This window comes from Geotrypetes seraphini, chromosome 12 (genome assembly GCF_902459505.1).
Source record: "Geotrypetes seraphini chromosome 12, aGeoSer1.1, whole genome shotgun sequence".
Taxonomy (NCBI): domain Eukaryota; kingdom Metazoa; phylum Chordata; class Amphibia; order Gymnophiona; family Dermophiidae; genus Geotrypetes; species Geotrypetes seraphini.
Window position 1 is genome coordinate 109,932,724 of NC_047095.1, and position 16,199 is coordinate 109,948,922.

A 16,199-nucleotide genomic window follows, 5' to 3' on the forward strand; every position below is an offset into this window, starting at 1 on the left:
CATGCTACCGATCCAAGGCAAGCAGTAGCTTCCCCCATGTCTTTCTCAATAACAGACTATGAACTTTTCCTCCAGTCATCATCAAGTTAATTATCTCCCACCAATATAAGAACATAAGAACATAAGCATCGCCTCTGCCGAGTCAGACCATAGGTCTATCGTGCCCAGCAGTCCGCAACCGCGGCGGCCCCCCAGGTCCATGACCTGTAGTGTTCTTTCACTTAAGACATTTTATCCTTTATAGTACTCCTCTAGCTATACCCCTCAATCCTCTTTTCCTTTAGGAACATGTCCAACCCCTTTTTGAAACCCAAAATCATACTCTGCTCTACCACCTCCCCCAGAAGCGCATTCCAGGTATCCACCACCCGCTGGCTGAAGAAGAACTTCCTAGCATTTGTTCTGAATCTGTCTCCCTTGATGACTTCAACTTTACAAACTACCACAACTTTATAAACTATCACTACTTTACAAACTATCCCAAGACAACCAGGACACTAGTGAACTTCTTAACAAGACCATACTATCAGAACTCCAGGCCTTTGTTGTCAGACAGAATGCCCTTTCCCCTTACCAAGCTAGGTTCAGAAAATTTCATAGCAAAGAAACAGTCCTAGCGGACATTATTGATGACTGATGGAACATACTAGACAAAGGAAATGATGGGCTACTGATCATTCTAGACCTCAGTGCTGCCTTCAGTACCATCGATCACTCCACCTCGATACCAACAATCACCCCTGCCTCCTCACCAGACTTGCAAATATTGTAATAAAAAATCGAACACTCCAATGTGTACTACTAACATATACTCTATTACATTACATTAGTGATTTTTATTCCGCCTTTACCTTGCGGTACTCTATCACATACTAAAACAATAAAATATGGAGTACCTCAGAGCGCCCTCCTTTCCCCTCTGCTATTCAACCTCTATATCAAACCAGTGATAAACATCACCTTAAAATACCAAATAAAGTTCCACTCATTTTCTACTCATTTTCCATTGACAACTGTCCCTACTGCTAGGCTCAAACCAAGATGCTCAAGTCTCCAAACTGCATAACTGCCTCTCAGAAATAAAAGACTGGATGATCCAAAACAAGATGCAAAAAAATGTGGCAAAAAAATAAATTTCTCTGGATATGGAGAGGAACTCCAAACTCACCTGCTCATTAATCTCTTGGAAATTAGCCACCTTGATGACCAAGGGCAAAGTATGTAGCCCAGGGGTGATCCTTGATGGCAATTTTTCACTCTCTGACCATATCTCCCATATAGTACCTGCTTCATTCTACTACTTCTGGCAGCTATGGAAAATATTAAAGATACTTCACAGAACCAGACTTCTCTCAGCTACTCTATGCCTTCGTCCTCTCCCTTAGGGACCACTGGAATGCACTCCTAAATGGGATCACTACAAAATCCTCCATCAACTACAATGATTGCAAAATGCTTCTATCCAACTCCTAAAGAATCTCTGCAAATGAGACCCAATCACCCTGGCATTGCGTTCTGCCCACTGGCTGCTGATTGACAAATGATATATATTTAAAGTCCTAGTAATGGTCTACAAACTCTTCTACAGCATGGTACCAGCCTATATGGCCTCCAAAATTCTGCCCATTGCCCCAAACTAACTACTTCACTTGCAAGAGGAAAAGCAATTATATAGAAACATAAAAAAATGATGGCAGATAGAAGCCAAATGGCCCATCTAGTCTGCCCATTATCACTTTCTCTCTTCGAGATATCACACGTGCCTTTTCCATGCCCTTTTGAATTCAGCCACAGTCTCTGTCTCCACCACCTCTTCTTGGTGACTGTTCCATGCATCTATCACTCTTTCCATAAAAAAAGTATTTCCTCAGATTACTCTGGGGCCTATCACCTCTTAAGTTCATCCTAAGCCTTCTGATTGCAGAGTTTCCTTTCAAATGAAAGAGACTCAAATCATGTGCATTTACATTACATAGGTATTTAAACATCTCTATCATATCTCCCCTCTCCCACCTTTCCTTCAAAGTATACAGATTGAGATCTTTAAGTCTGTCACCATACGCCTTATGATGAAGACCAATTACCATTTTAGTATCCTTCCTCTGGACCAACAGCATCCTTCACTTTGAGAATGCCCGGGAAAGTTCTTGCTGCACATCTAGAACAAAATACCTATATACATTAGATCACTAGAAGGTCTATGGAATTGCAGGAAGGCAATAAAAGCTCACCACTTCCCCTGGCCCTTTAAGAGAGTACATCTATCCAGCTCCGCAGATCTTCTGACAAAGGGCCCTGACCTTCCTTTGTCTCGAATCTCAAATGCTGATGTAATTCAACCTATGACTGATCATACCTTGTTCTGTCATTTAATATTCTACCACCCTATGCCATACTATTCGCTATCTTTGTCCTACTATACTATATAACATGTTTGCCATTCAAGGTTTGCCATTCCTTGTCTTCCATGCTTCCTTTCATCAGGCACATTTGCTCTACAATTTTTTCTAAGTTGTATCATACTATATTAGCCAAGCTTTGTAATACTGTGTTTACCGTGCTATGTTTTGCTGAAATATGCTCACCATGCTGTCTCACCATACCATGTTTTGTCATATTATGTTTCTACCATGCTTTGTTAACTAGGTTTTGCTATTTTGTCAGACAATGTTTACCATACTATGTCTGAGAGTGTGGTGCAATAGTTGCAACTGCAGCCTTGACACCCTGACTTTGTGGGTTCAAACCTACACTGCTCTTTGTGACAATGGATGTGTCATCTGATCCCCCATTGCCTCAGGTACATTAGATAGATTGTGAGCCCACCAGGACAAACAGGGAAAAATACTTGTGTTCCTGAATAAATTCGTATAAGCCATTCGGAGCTTTCCTGGGAAAACTATATAGAAAATTGAATAAATAAAATAAAGATAGTACTGGAAGGATTTCTACAGTCAATGGTCCAGAAATATCAAATTAAAATGCAATTTATTTTAATCATGAATTTATAATGCTGTTAACTATTGGTAAAACTGGATGGACTTTTCAGGTCTTTTTCTGCTTTCATTTACAATGTATGAATGTTTTCCAAAGATTCCATATATCTTACACAATAGGAATGTGATTAGTTTTGCTAGTGATATCCAGTTCATATTTTTACATTAGACATAGTGTATTCCAACTAGGGCATGCGAAAACCCATTTTACATAAACCACTGAGATTTCAAGTTAGATGTCCCGATCAGAACCTTCTCAATTCTGGTGAAGTTTTTGAAAACCAAAGAAGAAGCAGAATGATCCTGGTCTTCAATCAAACCACAGTTTAATAGCAACCAATGTAGAATATACAGAATGTCATCTAAACATGCAGTGGACTCGACATGGGCTATTAAAGTGTGATTTAATTTGAAGACCAGGCTCACTCTGTTTCTTCTTTGAATTCCCCGGGACTTGTGCAGAGTAGAATTTCTCTGTTGCTTGGCTCAAAGTTTTTGAAAAATCAGGAGTGCATATCTATTCGCTGGCCTATTTGAATCTTCAATAAAGACTGAATATAAGCCTGAAAGTAAATAAAAAGTGCCCAAGATCATGACACATTATAACATGAAATCTCTCACCAGTATGGATGGAGATCTCTCCCTCTGGACAGGGGATACAGTCATAGCAGCAGATGGGCTCTCCCTCTCTGGCTAATTTCCTGAACCCAGGAAGGCAACTCAGGCTACATCTGGACTGTGGTGGTATCTAATGATTGAGAAAAAAAATATGAATTACTTGAGACATAAGAACATAAGAATAGCCTTACTGGGTCAAACCAATGTTCCATCAAGCCCAGTATCATTAACTTTGGGACAGTGTTGTGAACAAGACTTCCCTGTGAACTTCTAAAAGCTAAGTTACTCAGAATTTCATATTCTGCTCTTTTCTCTGTTTTTCAGCAGTATATCTGCTTAATTTCTCTTCTTCTCTTCCGTGTTTCTTATTAAAAAAAAATAAAAAATAAACCCTTCTCTTTCCTCTGTTAAATCTAATTTCCTTTACCTCTTGATAGGAATCAGGATAAGACTTATAGTCCCATCCACCCTAGGGATCACTGCTCATATATAGAGACCCAAATATTCAGGACTACTCAAATCAAGTCATTTCACAACCAATTAAGATGACCTTTATTCTATGCAATCACTGTGGTGATTTAATTCCAAGACACACTATTTGGAGGCTTAAGGCTTGCCCCATCTGTCTTCAACTTGCTAGTATTAAGGAGGAGCTCTGCAAACTTAAACAGGAATTGAATACAATTAAAGCAGCTTCTATCGCTCCACAAAATCATACCAACTTACCACCTCTACCTCAAAGAATAAAACAGCCCAGGAATAAATGGGTCATAATAGGCTCAGGAAGACTGCGTCATGTAACACAGAAACATCCACCTTCACAAATATTACCTCTACATAATTCCTTCGCTCCACTAGTGCACTGCAATACTCAAGAAAACAAGGGAGGTGGGACTGGAACCAATGAAGGTAACTCAAGAGAACAAGCACACCCTAAGCACAAATAAAAAAGCCCAAAACAGAAAACTATTACTGTTGGGGGATTCCATCATCAGAGGCATTAATCTTGGAACACAAGGCGAGGAGACCAAAATAGTGAAATGTCTTCCATGATCCTCGGCTACCAGGAGTTCCAGGCAAATACTGACTATAATTAAGGAAGAAACTAAGGATTTTAACACTGATGTTGTTATCCATCTGGGAACAAATGACCTTGACCAACAACTTCACACTTGCAGCACAGAAAGCTTTTCGGGAGCTTGGTGAGGGCTTGAAACCTTTTGTAAAGACTTTAGCTTTTTCTGAAATACTGCCTGCATATGGAAAGGGAGAGCAAAGAGTGAAAAACACAGAGGACTTTAATAGGTGGCTCAAAGCCTGGTGTCATTAAGAAGGATTTAGATACATAGGAGGATGGGGAAATACATGGAAGGACAAGAAGCTATATTGCACTGATGGGCTACATATTACTACAGCAGGAAAAAGAAACCTTGTGGAGAAATTTAGACAATATGGGGCTCATAATTTAAAAAAAAAGTCTAAAAAGTGGCCTAAATGTTACTTGGATGTATCTAAAACTAGTTTAGGCCTTTCCCCTGCCTCTAAACACATAGAACAAAAATAGACGTTTTTAGAGGAGGGGAAAGGGTGGGAGGTGGGCCGGCCTACACCTAGACATACAGCAGGTATAACTGCCTACTGACACTATCACTGTAGGAGAGATGACTTCGGGGTGAGCATCGCTAAACTAAAAGATGCTGGAAACATATATGTGGAGAGTGATGAGGGAAAAGCAAATGTGCTAAACAAATACTTCTGTTCTGTGTTCACAGAAGAAAATCCTGGAGAAGGACCGAGATTGTCTGGCAAAGTTACATGAGAAAATGGAGTAGATTCTACGTTGTTCATGGAGGAGAGTGTTTATGAGAAACTAGAAAAACTGAAGGTGGACAAAGCGATGGGACTAGACGGGTTCCATCCCAGAATACTGAGGGAGCTCAGAGAGGGTCTGGCAGGTCCTATTAAAGACTTGTTCAACAAATCTCTGTAGACGGGAGTGGTTCCCAGGGTTTGGAGGAGAACGGATGTGGTCCCTATTCACAAAAGTGGTCAGAGGGATGAAGTGGGAAACTACAGTCCAGTGAGCTTCATTTTGGTTGTTGGAAAAATAATGGAAATGTTGCTGAAAGAAAGGATAGTGCACTTCCTTGAATCTAATGGGTTACAGTATCCGAGGCAACATGGCTTATAAAAAGGTAAATCATGCCAAATGAAACTGATTGAATTTTTTGATTGGGTGACCGGAGAGCTGGATCGAGGACATATGCTAGATTTAATTTACATAGATTTCAGCAAAGTCTTTGATATCTTTCCTCATAGGAGGCTGTTGAACAAACTTGAAGGACTGAAGTGAGGAACAAAAGTGGTGAACTGGGTTAGAAACTGGTTGTCGGACAGACGCCAGATGGTGGTGGTTAATGGAAGTCGCTCGGAGGAAGGAAAGGTGAGTAGTGGGGTCCATCAGGGTTTGGTGCTGGGGCCGATCATGTTCAATATTTTTGTGAGTGACATTGCTAAAGGGTTAGAAGAAAAAGTGTGCCTTGTTGCAGATGATACCAAGATTTGTAACAGAGTAGACATCGAAGAGGGAGTGGAAAATATGAAAAAGGATCTGCAAAAGTTAGAGGAATGGTCTAATGCCTGGCAACTAAAATTAAATGCAAAGAAATGCAGAGTAATGCATTTGGGGATTAATAATCGGAAGGAACCGTATATGCTGGGAGGTGAGAAGCTGATATGTACTGACGGGGAGAGGGACCTTGTGGTGATAGTGTCCAAAGATCTAAAGGTGAAAAAATAATGTGACAAGACGGTGGCTGCTGCCAGATGGATGCTGGGCTGTATAAAAAGAGGCATAGCCAGTAGAACGAAGAAGGTGTCGATGCCCCTGTACAGGTCATTGGTAAGGCCCCACTTAGAGTATTGTGTTCAGTTCTGGAGACCGTAAATGGCGAAGGATGTAAGAAGACTTGAAGCAGTCCAGGGGAGGGTGACGAAAATGATAGGTGGCTTGCGCCAGAAGACGTATGAGGAGGGACTGAAAAACCTGAATATGTATACCCTAGAGGAAAGGAGGAACAGGGGGGATATGATTCAGATGTTCAACTACTTGAAGGGTATTAACGTAGAACAAAATCTTTTCCAGAGAAAGGAAAATGATAAAACCAGAGGACATAATTTGAGGTTGAGAGGTGGTAGATTCAAGAACAATGTTAGGAAATTCTACTTTATAGTGAGGCTAGTGGAGGCCTGGAATGTGCTCCCGAGAGAGGTGGTGGAGAATAAAATGGTGACAAAATTAAAGAAGCGTGGGATGATCAGAGGATCTAGAATCAGAAAATAATATTAAATATTGAACTAAGGACAATACTGGGCAGACGGTCTGTGTCTGTATATGGCCATTTGGGGGAGGATGGGCTGGAGAGGGCTTCAATGGCTGGGAAGGTGTAGATGGGCTGGAGTAGGTTTTGACAGAGATTTCAGCAGTTGGAACCCAAGCACAGAAATAACTAAGAAGAAAAAATTAAAAAAATTTAAAATGAATCAGGTTGGTCAGACTGAATGGACCATTCAGGTCTTTATCTGCCGTCATCTACTATGTTTATGTTACTGGCAAACACTCAAGATATTGCAATATTCCATGCTACCAATACAGGGCAAGCAGTGGCTTCCCCCATGTCTTTCTCAATAACAGACTATGGACTTTTCCTCCAGGAACTTGTCCAAACCTTTCTTAAAACCAGCAACTCTGGGGTATGACTTTTCAAGTAGAATGTTACTTTTTTGTCAAAAACTGAGTCAGTTTTGCCCAATAAATTTTCTTCTCATTAACAATCTACTCAGTAGAATATGAGCTATGTTTGACTTAAAATTAGTCATACAGGCTGATTGGATAATGTCTTGAGAAATGTTCCTATACAGGTCATCTTTAACATAGTAAGATAGTAGACGACGGCAGATAAAGACCCGAATGGTCCATCCAGTCTGCCCAACCCGATTCAATTTAATTAATTAATTAATTTATTTTTTCTTCTTAGCTATTTCTGGGCAAGAATCCAAAGCTTTACCCGGTACTGTGCTTGGGTTCCAACTGCCAAAATCTCTGTTAAGACTTACTCCAGCCCATCTACACCCTCCCAGCCATTGAAGCCCTCCCCAGCCCATCCTCCACCAAATGGCCATACACAGAAACAGACTGTGCAAGTCTGCCCAGTACTGGCCTAGTTCAATATTTAATATTATTTTCAGATTCTAAATCTTCTGTGTTCATCCCACGCTTTTCTGAATTCAGTCACAGTTTTCCTCTCCACCACCTCTCTCGGGAGCTCATTCCAGGCATCCACTACCCTCTCCATAAAGTAGAATTTCCTAACATTGCCCCTGAATCTACCACCCCTCAACCTCAAATTATGTCCTCTGGTTTTACCATTTTCCTTTCTCTGGAAAAGATTTTGTTCTACGTTAATACCCTTCAAGTAATTGAACGTCTTAATCATATCTCCCCTGTCTCTCCTTTCCTCTAGGGCAGGGGTGCCCAATACTTCGATCGCGATCGACCAGTAGCTCAGGAAGGCAATATGAGTCGATCGCGGAGCCCATCCCGGGCTCCGTGATAGACTCGTTATGCCGTCCTGATCTACGGGCTGATCAGCCTTCCTCTCCAGTGTTCTCCCTAGGGCCTTTTAGCTGGGCGGTCCGCCCAGCTGTCATCTGCCGCTGCTGAACCTTAAAAAACCCCAAGAAAACAGCTTGGAAATTTCAGCCCATAGCGAACTTATGCTCCGGGCTCTAACGTGTGCGTGCCGGCTTCTCTTCTCTTCCCTCCAAAACCAGAAGTTATGTCCGGGAGGGAGGGGGAGAAGGGAAGCCGGCACGCACATGTTGAGAGCCCTGAAGCAAGCGTTCGCTACGGGCTAATGCGGGAGACAGGTTAGTGAAGCATTTGTTCTTCTTCCTGCCGGGTCCTGCCTACTTTCTGTTTCCGCGAAGGCAGGACCCGGCAGGTTGATCACGATCTTGGGCTGATCAGCCATCCTCTTCCCGACGGCAGAATTGACGTCGGGGTGAGGAATGCTGGTTGGCCGAAGCAGGGAGAGCTTGGGGCCTGTTATTGGTGGTGTTTGGGTCCTGGTCCCCGATGGCAATGGCAGTGGCTTGGAGGAGGGCAGGGAGAAAGAAAGAAAAAGGGCAGGCAGGGAGACAGAAGGAAAGAAGAGAAACAGAATAAAAAGAAAGGGAAGCAGAGAGAAAGAAAGGGCAGGGAAGGAATGAGGTCTGGAGGAGAGGAAGCATACAGGCTAAAAGAAGGGAAGAAAGATTGTATGCACAGTCAGAAGAAAGTGCAACCAGAGACTCATGAAATCACCAGACAAGGTAGGAAAAATTATTTTATTTTAAATTTAGTGATCAAAATGTGTCTGAATTTATATCTGCTGTCTATATTTTACACTAAGGTCCCCTTTTACTAAACCGCAATAGAGGTTTTTAGTGCAAGGAGCCTATGAGTGTCGAGAGCAGCGCTGGGCATTCAGCGCAGCTCCCTGCGCTAAAAACTGCTATCGTTGTTTAGTAAAAAGGGAGGGGGGTATATTTGTCTATTTTTGTATGGTTGTTACTGAGGTGATAGTGCATAGAGTCATCTGCTTTGACCTCTTTGAAAAACCCTGGAATAGGAATGATAATTAACATTTTCTATGCGTACAGTGTGCTTTGTGTTTTTTTTTTTTATTTTATTGTTGGTAGATCATTTTGACTTGGTCATTTAAAAAGTAGCTCGCAAGCCCAAAAAGTGTGGGCACCCCTGCTCTAGGGTGTACGTTTGAACTGGTTACTGCTCTCCAGACAAAAGGACAGTGATAAGTTGGGTTATGTTGAAGAGGAGACAAAGTTGAAACTAGTTACAGTTACAAGCAGAATATCAAAAAGTTATTATATAGCCACCAAAAGATATTCATATATTAAACCCAAAGGCCAAAGATTTTGTTAAAGCAAGATTCCAGATTAATACAGAGAAAAGACCTCAGTGTTTCCCAGGAGCATACCCAGGAAACTTCTATTACAAGTATACAGTTGCAATAGAGAAAGACATCCTTGGTCTAAGAAAAACTGTTCAAAATTTGAAAAATCTCCGCAGTTCAAACTAAGCACTCAGTGATGTTTAATTTAACAATGCACGGGAGATAAGTTTAGAATTCCCGACAGGCCGTGTTTTGCTTTAGTGCTTCATCAGGGGAATTTCTAAAAAACAAAAATACAAAAGATTAGTCTAATACTTCACCAATGAAAACATTGCTTATAGCAAAAAACAATAATCACATTTCATTTACTTTGAAAAAAGAGCTGCCGCTTCAAAGATCTTTGAGAAAACGGCGACTCAGCATCTGACTCGGCTTTAAAGAATACATGCTAGCGTCATCGATAGCCAATCAAAAAAAAGTAAGGGGAAATCAGCCAATTATAGTTTACAGATCATCTTGTGCACAGAATTTTTTTTAAGGGGTACAGGTTTGCAATTTAAAAACCTATTTTTGTTTGCGCTGCCTAGAACGTTTTAAAATCCCCTCCCTTGCTTGATGGAAAAAGTTTTTCTATAATCCAGCAACACACCTCTGTAAATGAATGGTGTAAGTCCAGGCAGTGCTGCACCTTAGAGGCTTCAATTCTGTAACATGTCAAGCAGGACCTATGTTCAATTATTCTGGCCTTGAAAGGTGTAGATGTCTGTCCAATTTATAAAAGATTACATACATGGGCAACGTAAATCACTTTGCTTGTCTCACAGGTCGTAGAGGATTTCAACATTTACTCTCCATTATCCGTTGAATTGATAAATGAGTTTTTAATAAACTTGATTTAATAAACTTGAGATATGGCAGATCGAACAATTCCCACACATATGGTGTCCTATCGACCCATCCTGATTGTCATGGGCATCATCATATATAAAAGCTCCCCTACTTGTTGGGCAAATAAGTTCTTGTAAACTTTTTTTTTCTAGAATATGCCGTAGTTATTTGCACTCTAAAACAAGAATGACTAGATGTTTTTGTAGGATTTTTTCAAAAAATTGTGCCTGTTGTAAGTATCTTAAAACACAAACTAATTTATCAGTCTCTGGTTCAGATTCAGTATACTGAAGTCGGAGATCCCTCTGATTATGCAAAACTAGTGTATACGATCTTTTAATACAAGTCTCGGGATGGCCCCAATCTAGGAGCTTATTACCAGAATTCTAGCTTGAGTTTTAAACTCTTTTTTCATAGAGCACAACCTACGATATCGAAGGAATTGGAAATTAGGTAAGTTTTCTTTAAGATACTGTGGATGGGAACTAGAAAATTCTAGAAAGGTATTCTTATCCGTATCCTTACGAAAGACAGAAGTAGAGAAATCTTCACCATTAAATGTAATGAGTACATCTAATAAAGAAATCTGTTGAACATCAAATGATACTTCAAAATGAATTGTAGATAGACAGCTATTCAAAAATGTAAAATAAAATTGTAGATTAGGCAGCGAATCTTCCCATAGCAGAAAGATGTCATCAATGTAACTACACCACAAGGTCACTTTTGAAACCCATGCAGAATTGTATACAAATTTTTCTTCAAAATCTGCCATAAAAAGATTGGCTAAAGAAGAAGCACATATGTCCCCCACAGCCATTCCAGATAACTGCTGATAAAATGTCCCTTGAAAAATAAAATAATTCCTCTTGAGAGAAACTGATAATTTTATCAGAAAATTTGAAGGTAATTGATGGGGACGCATCCGATGGTCTAAACATTCTTCTAGAATAGTCATAGCTAAGGCATGTAGGATATTCGTATATAGTGACTGTACATCTAACATCACTAGTATCGTATTACCAGTAGGACAATGTTGAGACAGTAAATGCAAAAAATGGGTTGTATCCTGAACAAATATTTTATTAATGGCACAACTGGTTTCAAAAAAATGTCAACATATTAATGTTTTCTAGCTGGAAGCCACATGAAGATTCTTTTGGACGTCCAAGTGGAGAAACAAGACTCTTATAAATCTTAGGCAAGATGTAGAAAAAAGGAATATTAGGATACTGTGGACATAAAAACTGGAGCTCATTCTGCATCACAAATCCTTGTTTATTCCCCTGGGTCACTATTTCTGCTATTTCTTTCTTCAAATAGTCAGTAGGATCTTCCTCCAAAGGGGAATAGATAGACCTATCTGCTAGTTGACGCACGATCTCAGACACATACTAGTGGCGATCCTAAATCACCACCACAAGATGAGCTGTAAACTATGATTGGCTGATTTTCCCTTAATTTTTCTGATTGGCTATCGATGATGCTAGTACGTATTCTTTAAAGCCGAGTCAGATGCCGAGTCGCCATATTCTCGAAGATCTTTGAAGCGGTAGCTCTTTTTTCAAAGTAAATGAAATGTGATTATTGTTTATTGCTATAAGCAACGTTTTTATTGGTGAAGTATTAGACTAATCTTTTATATTTTTGTTTTTTTAGAAATTCCCCTGATGATGCACTAAAGCAAAACAGGGACTGTCGGTAATTCTAAGCTTATCTCCCGTGCATTGTTAAGTGAAACACCACTAGGTGCCTAGTTCGAACTGCAGAGATATTTCCAATACCAGATACTAAAAAGATAAATGCTGGTTTCCTATTTTGTACAAGTATATTTGAAGCAATTAGTTTATTGTATTGTTGCTTATTTAATTTTGAACAGAGTTTTTCTTAGACCAAGGATGTCTTTCTGTATACAACTATATACTTGCTATAGATGTTTCCTGGGTATGCTCCTGGGGAACACTGAGGTCTTTTCTCCGTATTAATCTGAAAACCTGCTTTAACAAAATCTCTGGGTTTTGGGTTTATTATATGAATATTTTGCGGTGGCTATATATTACAGTTTTAGTTAACGTGGAGGGGCATAATCAAAAAAAGTCTAAGTCCCCTTTTGGCCTAAGGCCTTAAACGTTGAAAGTAGAAGCAGGGAAAATGTCCATTATCAAAAAAATGTCCAAAAGGAGGTTTTTATTGATAATGGCCTGCCTCTACTTTCAGCTGTTTAAAAACCCAGATCACCACTATGTCTAAACTTATACCCTATAATCAACCTTAAAAAAAAAAGCCTAAGCCCCAAACGTCCAAAACAAGGGCTTTTAGATGAAGGAGGAGCAAGTCCTTCGCCTAAAAGCTAGATTCTGTAACTGTTGTCTGTCAAGAACAAAACCAGTTACAGAATCCACCCCCCCTACAATGATCGGGCCAGGAAAGAGCCCAAGCCTTGCTGGCACCGCCAACAATGATCGGGGCAAGAGGGAACCCAAGCCCTCCTGCCCCGCGATCCCCAAATCCCCCCGAGTCGAATCCGTTGGGGCCAGGAGGGAACCCAAGCCCTCCTGGCTCAGTAATCTCCCTCCTGAAAAGGATTCAGGTCCCAATTCCTGCCCCATACTTTCTCTGTCTCTGTCATATGTAAGTCAGGTACCTGGGGACACATCTTAAAGGCCAGAAACCATCTTTCAAATATGTCCGTCTTTTATTATGAGTTTCACATATTTATACGAATCAGGTTTGCCAGCATGTGATGGCATGTGACGTAAGGTCACATGAAACTTTAAACACATCAGCATTTTTCCTATCTAGAGATTGAAGTCCAAAAGGTAAGAAAAAGCCTTGACCAGCAGAGCTTCTTAACTAAAGCTGTCTGTAAATACGGCTTAACAAAACAATTGAATTCACTTCACATTATCTCTGTTTAAACATTACCTGTCTTCAAAGAAGGGAAAGATAAACAGGGCCTACCTTTGCATCTTTAAACAACATATGCCTAAGGACACTTACTAAAGTTCTGATACGTGTCCCTTCAAATCCCCTCTTACGACATGTAAATGACGTCACAAATACACAGCATGAGCTGGAAGGGAGTGATACCTTAGGTATGTCTCTCAAGGAGGGGTCTTTTAGGAGCTGTAATACGAATAACACAGTACATGAGCAGTCAAGATAAGAGTGCAAATAATAAGAGATTATGCATTCAACTAAAGTGCTGATCCCAAAAATTAGATAAATCAGAGTTACATTTGAACTCAGCAAAGAGGTCTGCTAATTTCTGAATGTCCATAGTAGGACCTATATTGTCAGAAAGAAAAGTACAACAGCATAAAGTACTGAGGAGAATTTTTCAGAATTCTCAGCTAGAATCATATCTAGGGCCATATGATTTTGAGAATCATCTGAGAAGTGGAGCCTAATTGATCAGTAATACTTTGCAAGGCGTTCCTAGAATAGTTCACAAAGCGTTGCTGATTATAATAATTTTAACTAATCCGATCAACATTCTTATTAATAGTAATAAAGGGAATAAGGAACTCAAACCCAGCCTTAACCTGAGCTCAGGCCTTAAATTCATCTGGGACCCCTCTTGGGACCCCTATAGCATCTATGTATACATGTGATCAGATTTATATCAAGACAAATAAAAGGAAAAACCATGTGAATAGGAAGGATGCCTTTCAGAAAGAATATGCAGAAGCATGGTAACCTTAACTAAAGTGCACTGGCCTATCCACTGGCTGGGTAGCTTAACAGGGAGCCAAAAGTCTCCATAAAGCCAGTAAATATCAAATCTGATGCAGCAACAATAGGGCATACCTATGAGCCAAGACAGAACAATAACCTGGGGGTAAATTACCTACAAAACTACCCTGTGTCAGATTAGAAACATGACATATGTAATTGCCCTTATAGATGATAACGGCAATATCAAGCTTTTGCTGTCCTGGCAACAAAGGGTATTTAGAACACTGCAGTGCACAAAGAGGATAGGTAAAATTAGAGGAGATACTGGTAAATAACCCAAAAAGGCATGGTTGGATACCAGGAGGGAGGTCCAGAGGTACGGTTCCTAGATGGGGTCTAGCTTGAGCACATATGTAACAATTACTCTTATTATGTTGATCAGCAGTGAATTTCATCCATTCTAACCAAAGGTTACGTTCTGAAAACCCTACCTCAACAGCCACAATATCTTCAAAAGTGGGATTGGCAATAGCCATCATGTCAGTAAGTTTATTGAATGTAGGGGCCAGTGGGTTAGTATTTTTTGGGGCCCCCACAAAATGGCGGGAGAGGATGAGTGGAGGTAGATAGATCCCGTAAGAAAACTGATGATAGCTAGACCCACCCTTAAACCACATGTCCATAATGTACATACCTTCATCAGTAGGTCTAGGGTTGTCAATAGTAAGAGAAAGCTTAATAATTTGTGCAGGAACACTTTTCCTATAACAGTGTCCAACCTTATGAAGGGTCATACAAGTAAGCAGTGATTTACCATTTTGGTCCACTGTTTTTCAGAGTATTTTCTAGTTTATAAACCCAGTCAGTATTAATATTCCACCCTACCACTCCCCAGAATGCACACTTAACCCCCCAACGTGAGTTAGTAACATATATATATATGTCTTTAGTTTTAGGAATTTCTGAGGACCAATGGCACAGCCTTGGGATATCAATTGATGAACAGTCCACAATGTCACAATACTCAAAGGAGAAGGTGGCAACTTGCACACTGCTGGAATTATACCAAAGGGTAGCATACTATCGGTCTTTTCTGGATTCCAATTGAAGGACAGCCTTTGCGAGGGAGTAGTCCAGCTTGACGTCGTGTTCGCAAAGAGGTGTCGGGGGTGCTGTTTACAGCAGGAGTGTCATTTACAGATGGGTATGGGCAGAAAGTGTCGTGGACCCAGAACACATCATCCCTGTAGACCCAGTGAAAAGGATTCATACAGGGAGAAAAACTAGCAGCAGCAGTGCCAGTAAGAGAATGATAAAGTTGGTAGAATGCTGCAATGAGATCATCATGTTGTTCCACTGGAGGAGGTGAAATCTGCGCAGGGAAGACTTGCTTCTGGGGTTTTAGGTTAACCCTCTTCAAGCGACTTGCGTGGATCCAAACAGGAAACTCCTCAGTGAGTGCAGCGGGCCTGGGCACAGCGATCACAGTAGTGGGAAGGCCAAAGGGGAAATCCGTCTGCTTCCGATCCTTGGAAAGCTGCTGGATAATCACCAGGCTGGAAAAAATGGGTAGGAATCTGTGGAGAGAAAGGAGAAGTGCAAGACACGTTTCTTTGAACAAGCCCTAATATTTCAATTAGCTTTTGGACGTATTCCTCCTGTATCAAGGGAAAATCTACCCATGGGGCGGGGAAAGGTCATCCCGTGAGAATCTCAAAGGGAGAACAGCCAGATGTCTGTGCATACAGAAAGAGATACTTGAAAAGAAATGCTTGAAAAGCATTCCAAATATCATTCAGCAGCTGTACTCCAATGTGATCCAAATAAGAGATAGAAAACAAGAGAAACCATGTTACCTGTACTGAATGTGGCAACATGTAACAATACCAATTCATTCACTTAGCATAGCCATGGCAAAAGAGCGACAATACTCAGTTACTTAAGGTTCTTAATTGAACAATCCAAAAGGATATGTTTTTTTCGTGCTTCATATAACTATTATGCACTTCAGAGAGACCATACTGATGTACTGAATGTATTCAGAAATGTATGGATCATATGT

At 40.5% G+C, this 16,199-nt stretch overlaps 1 protein-coding gene across 1 annotated transcript in view; it reads right to left on the reverse strand.

Annotated features, from left to right (window-relative positions):
- Positions 1 to 16,199, reverse strand: part of LOC117346290 (vomeronasal type-2 receptor 26-like) — a 42,460-nt gene that overhangs the window by 10,156 nt on the left and 16,105 nt on the right. The window contains exon 3 of the mRNA XM_033915689.1: positions 3,618 to 3,744. Coding sequence (XP_033771580.1) covers positions 3,618 to 3,744 — 127 coding nt within the window. The remainder of the gene's footprint in view (positions 1 to 3,617; positions 3,745 to 16,199) is intronic.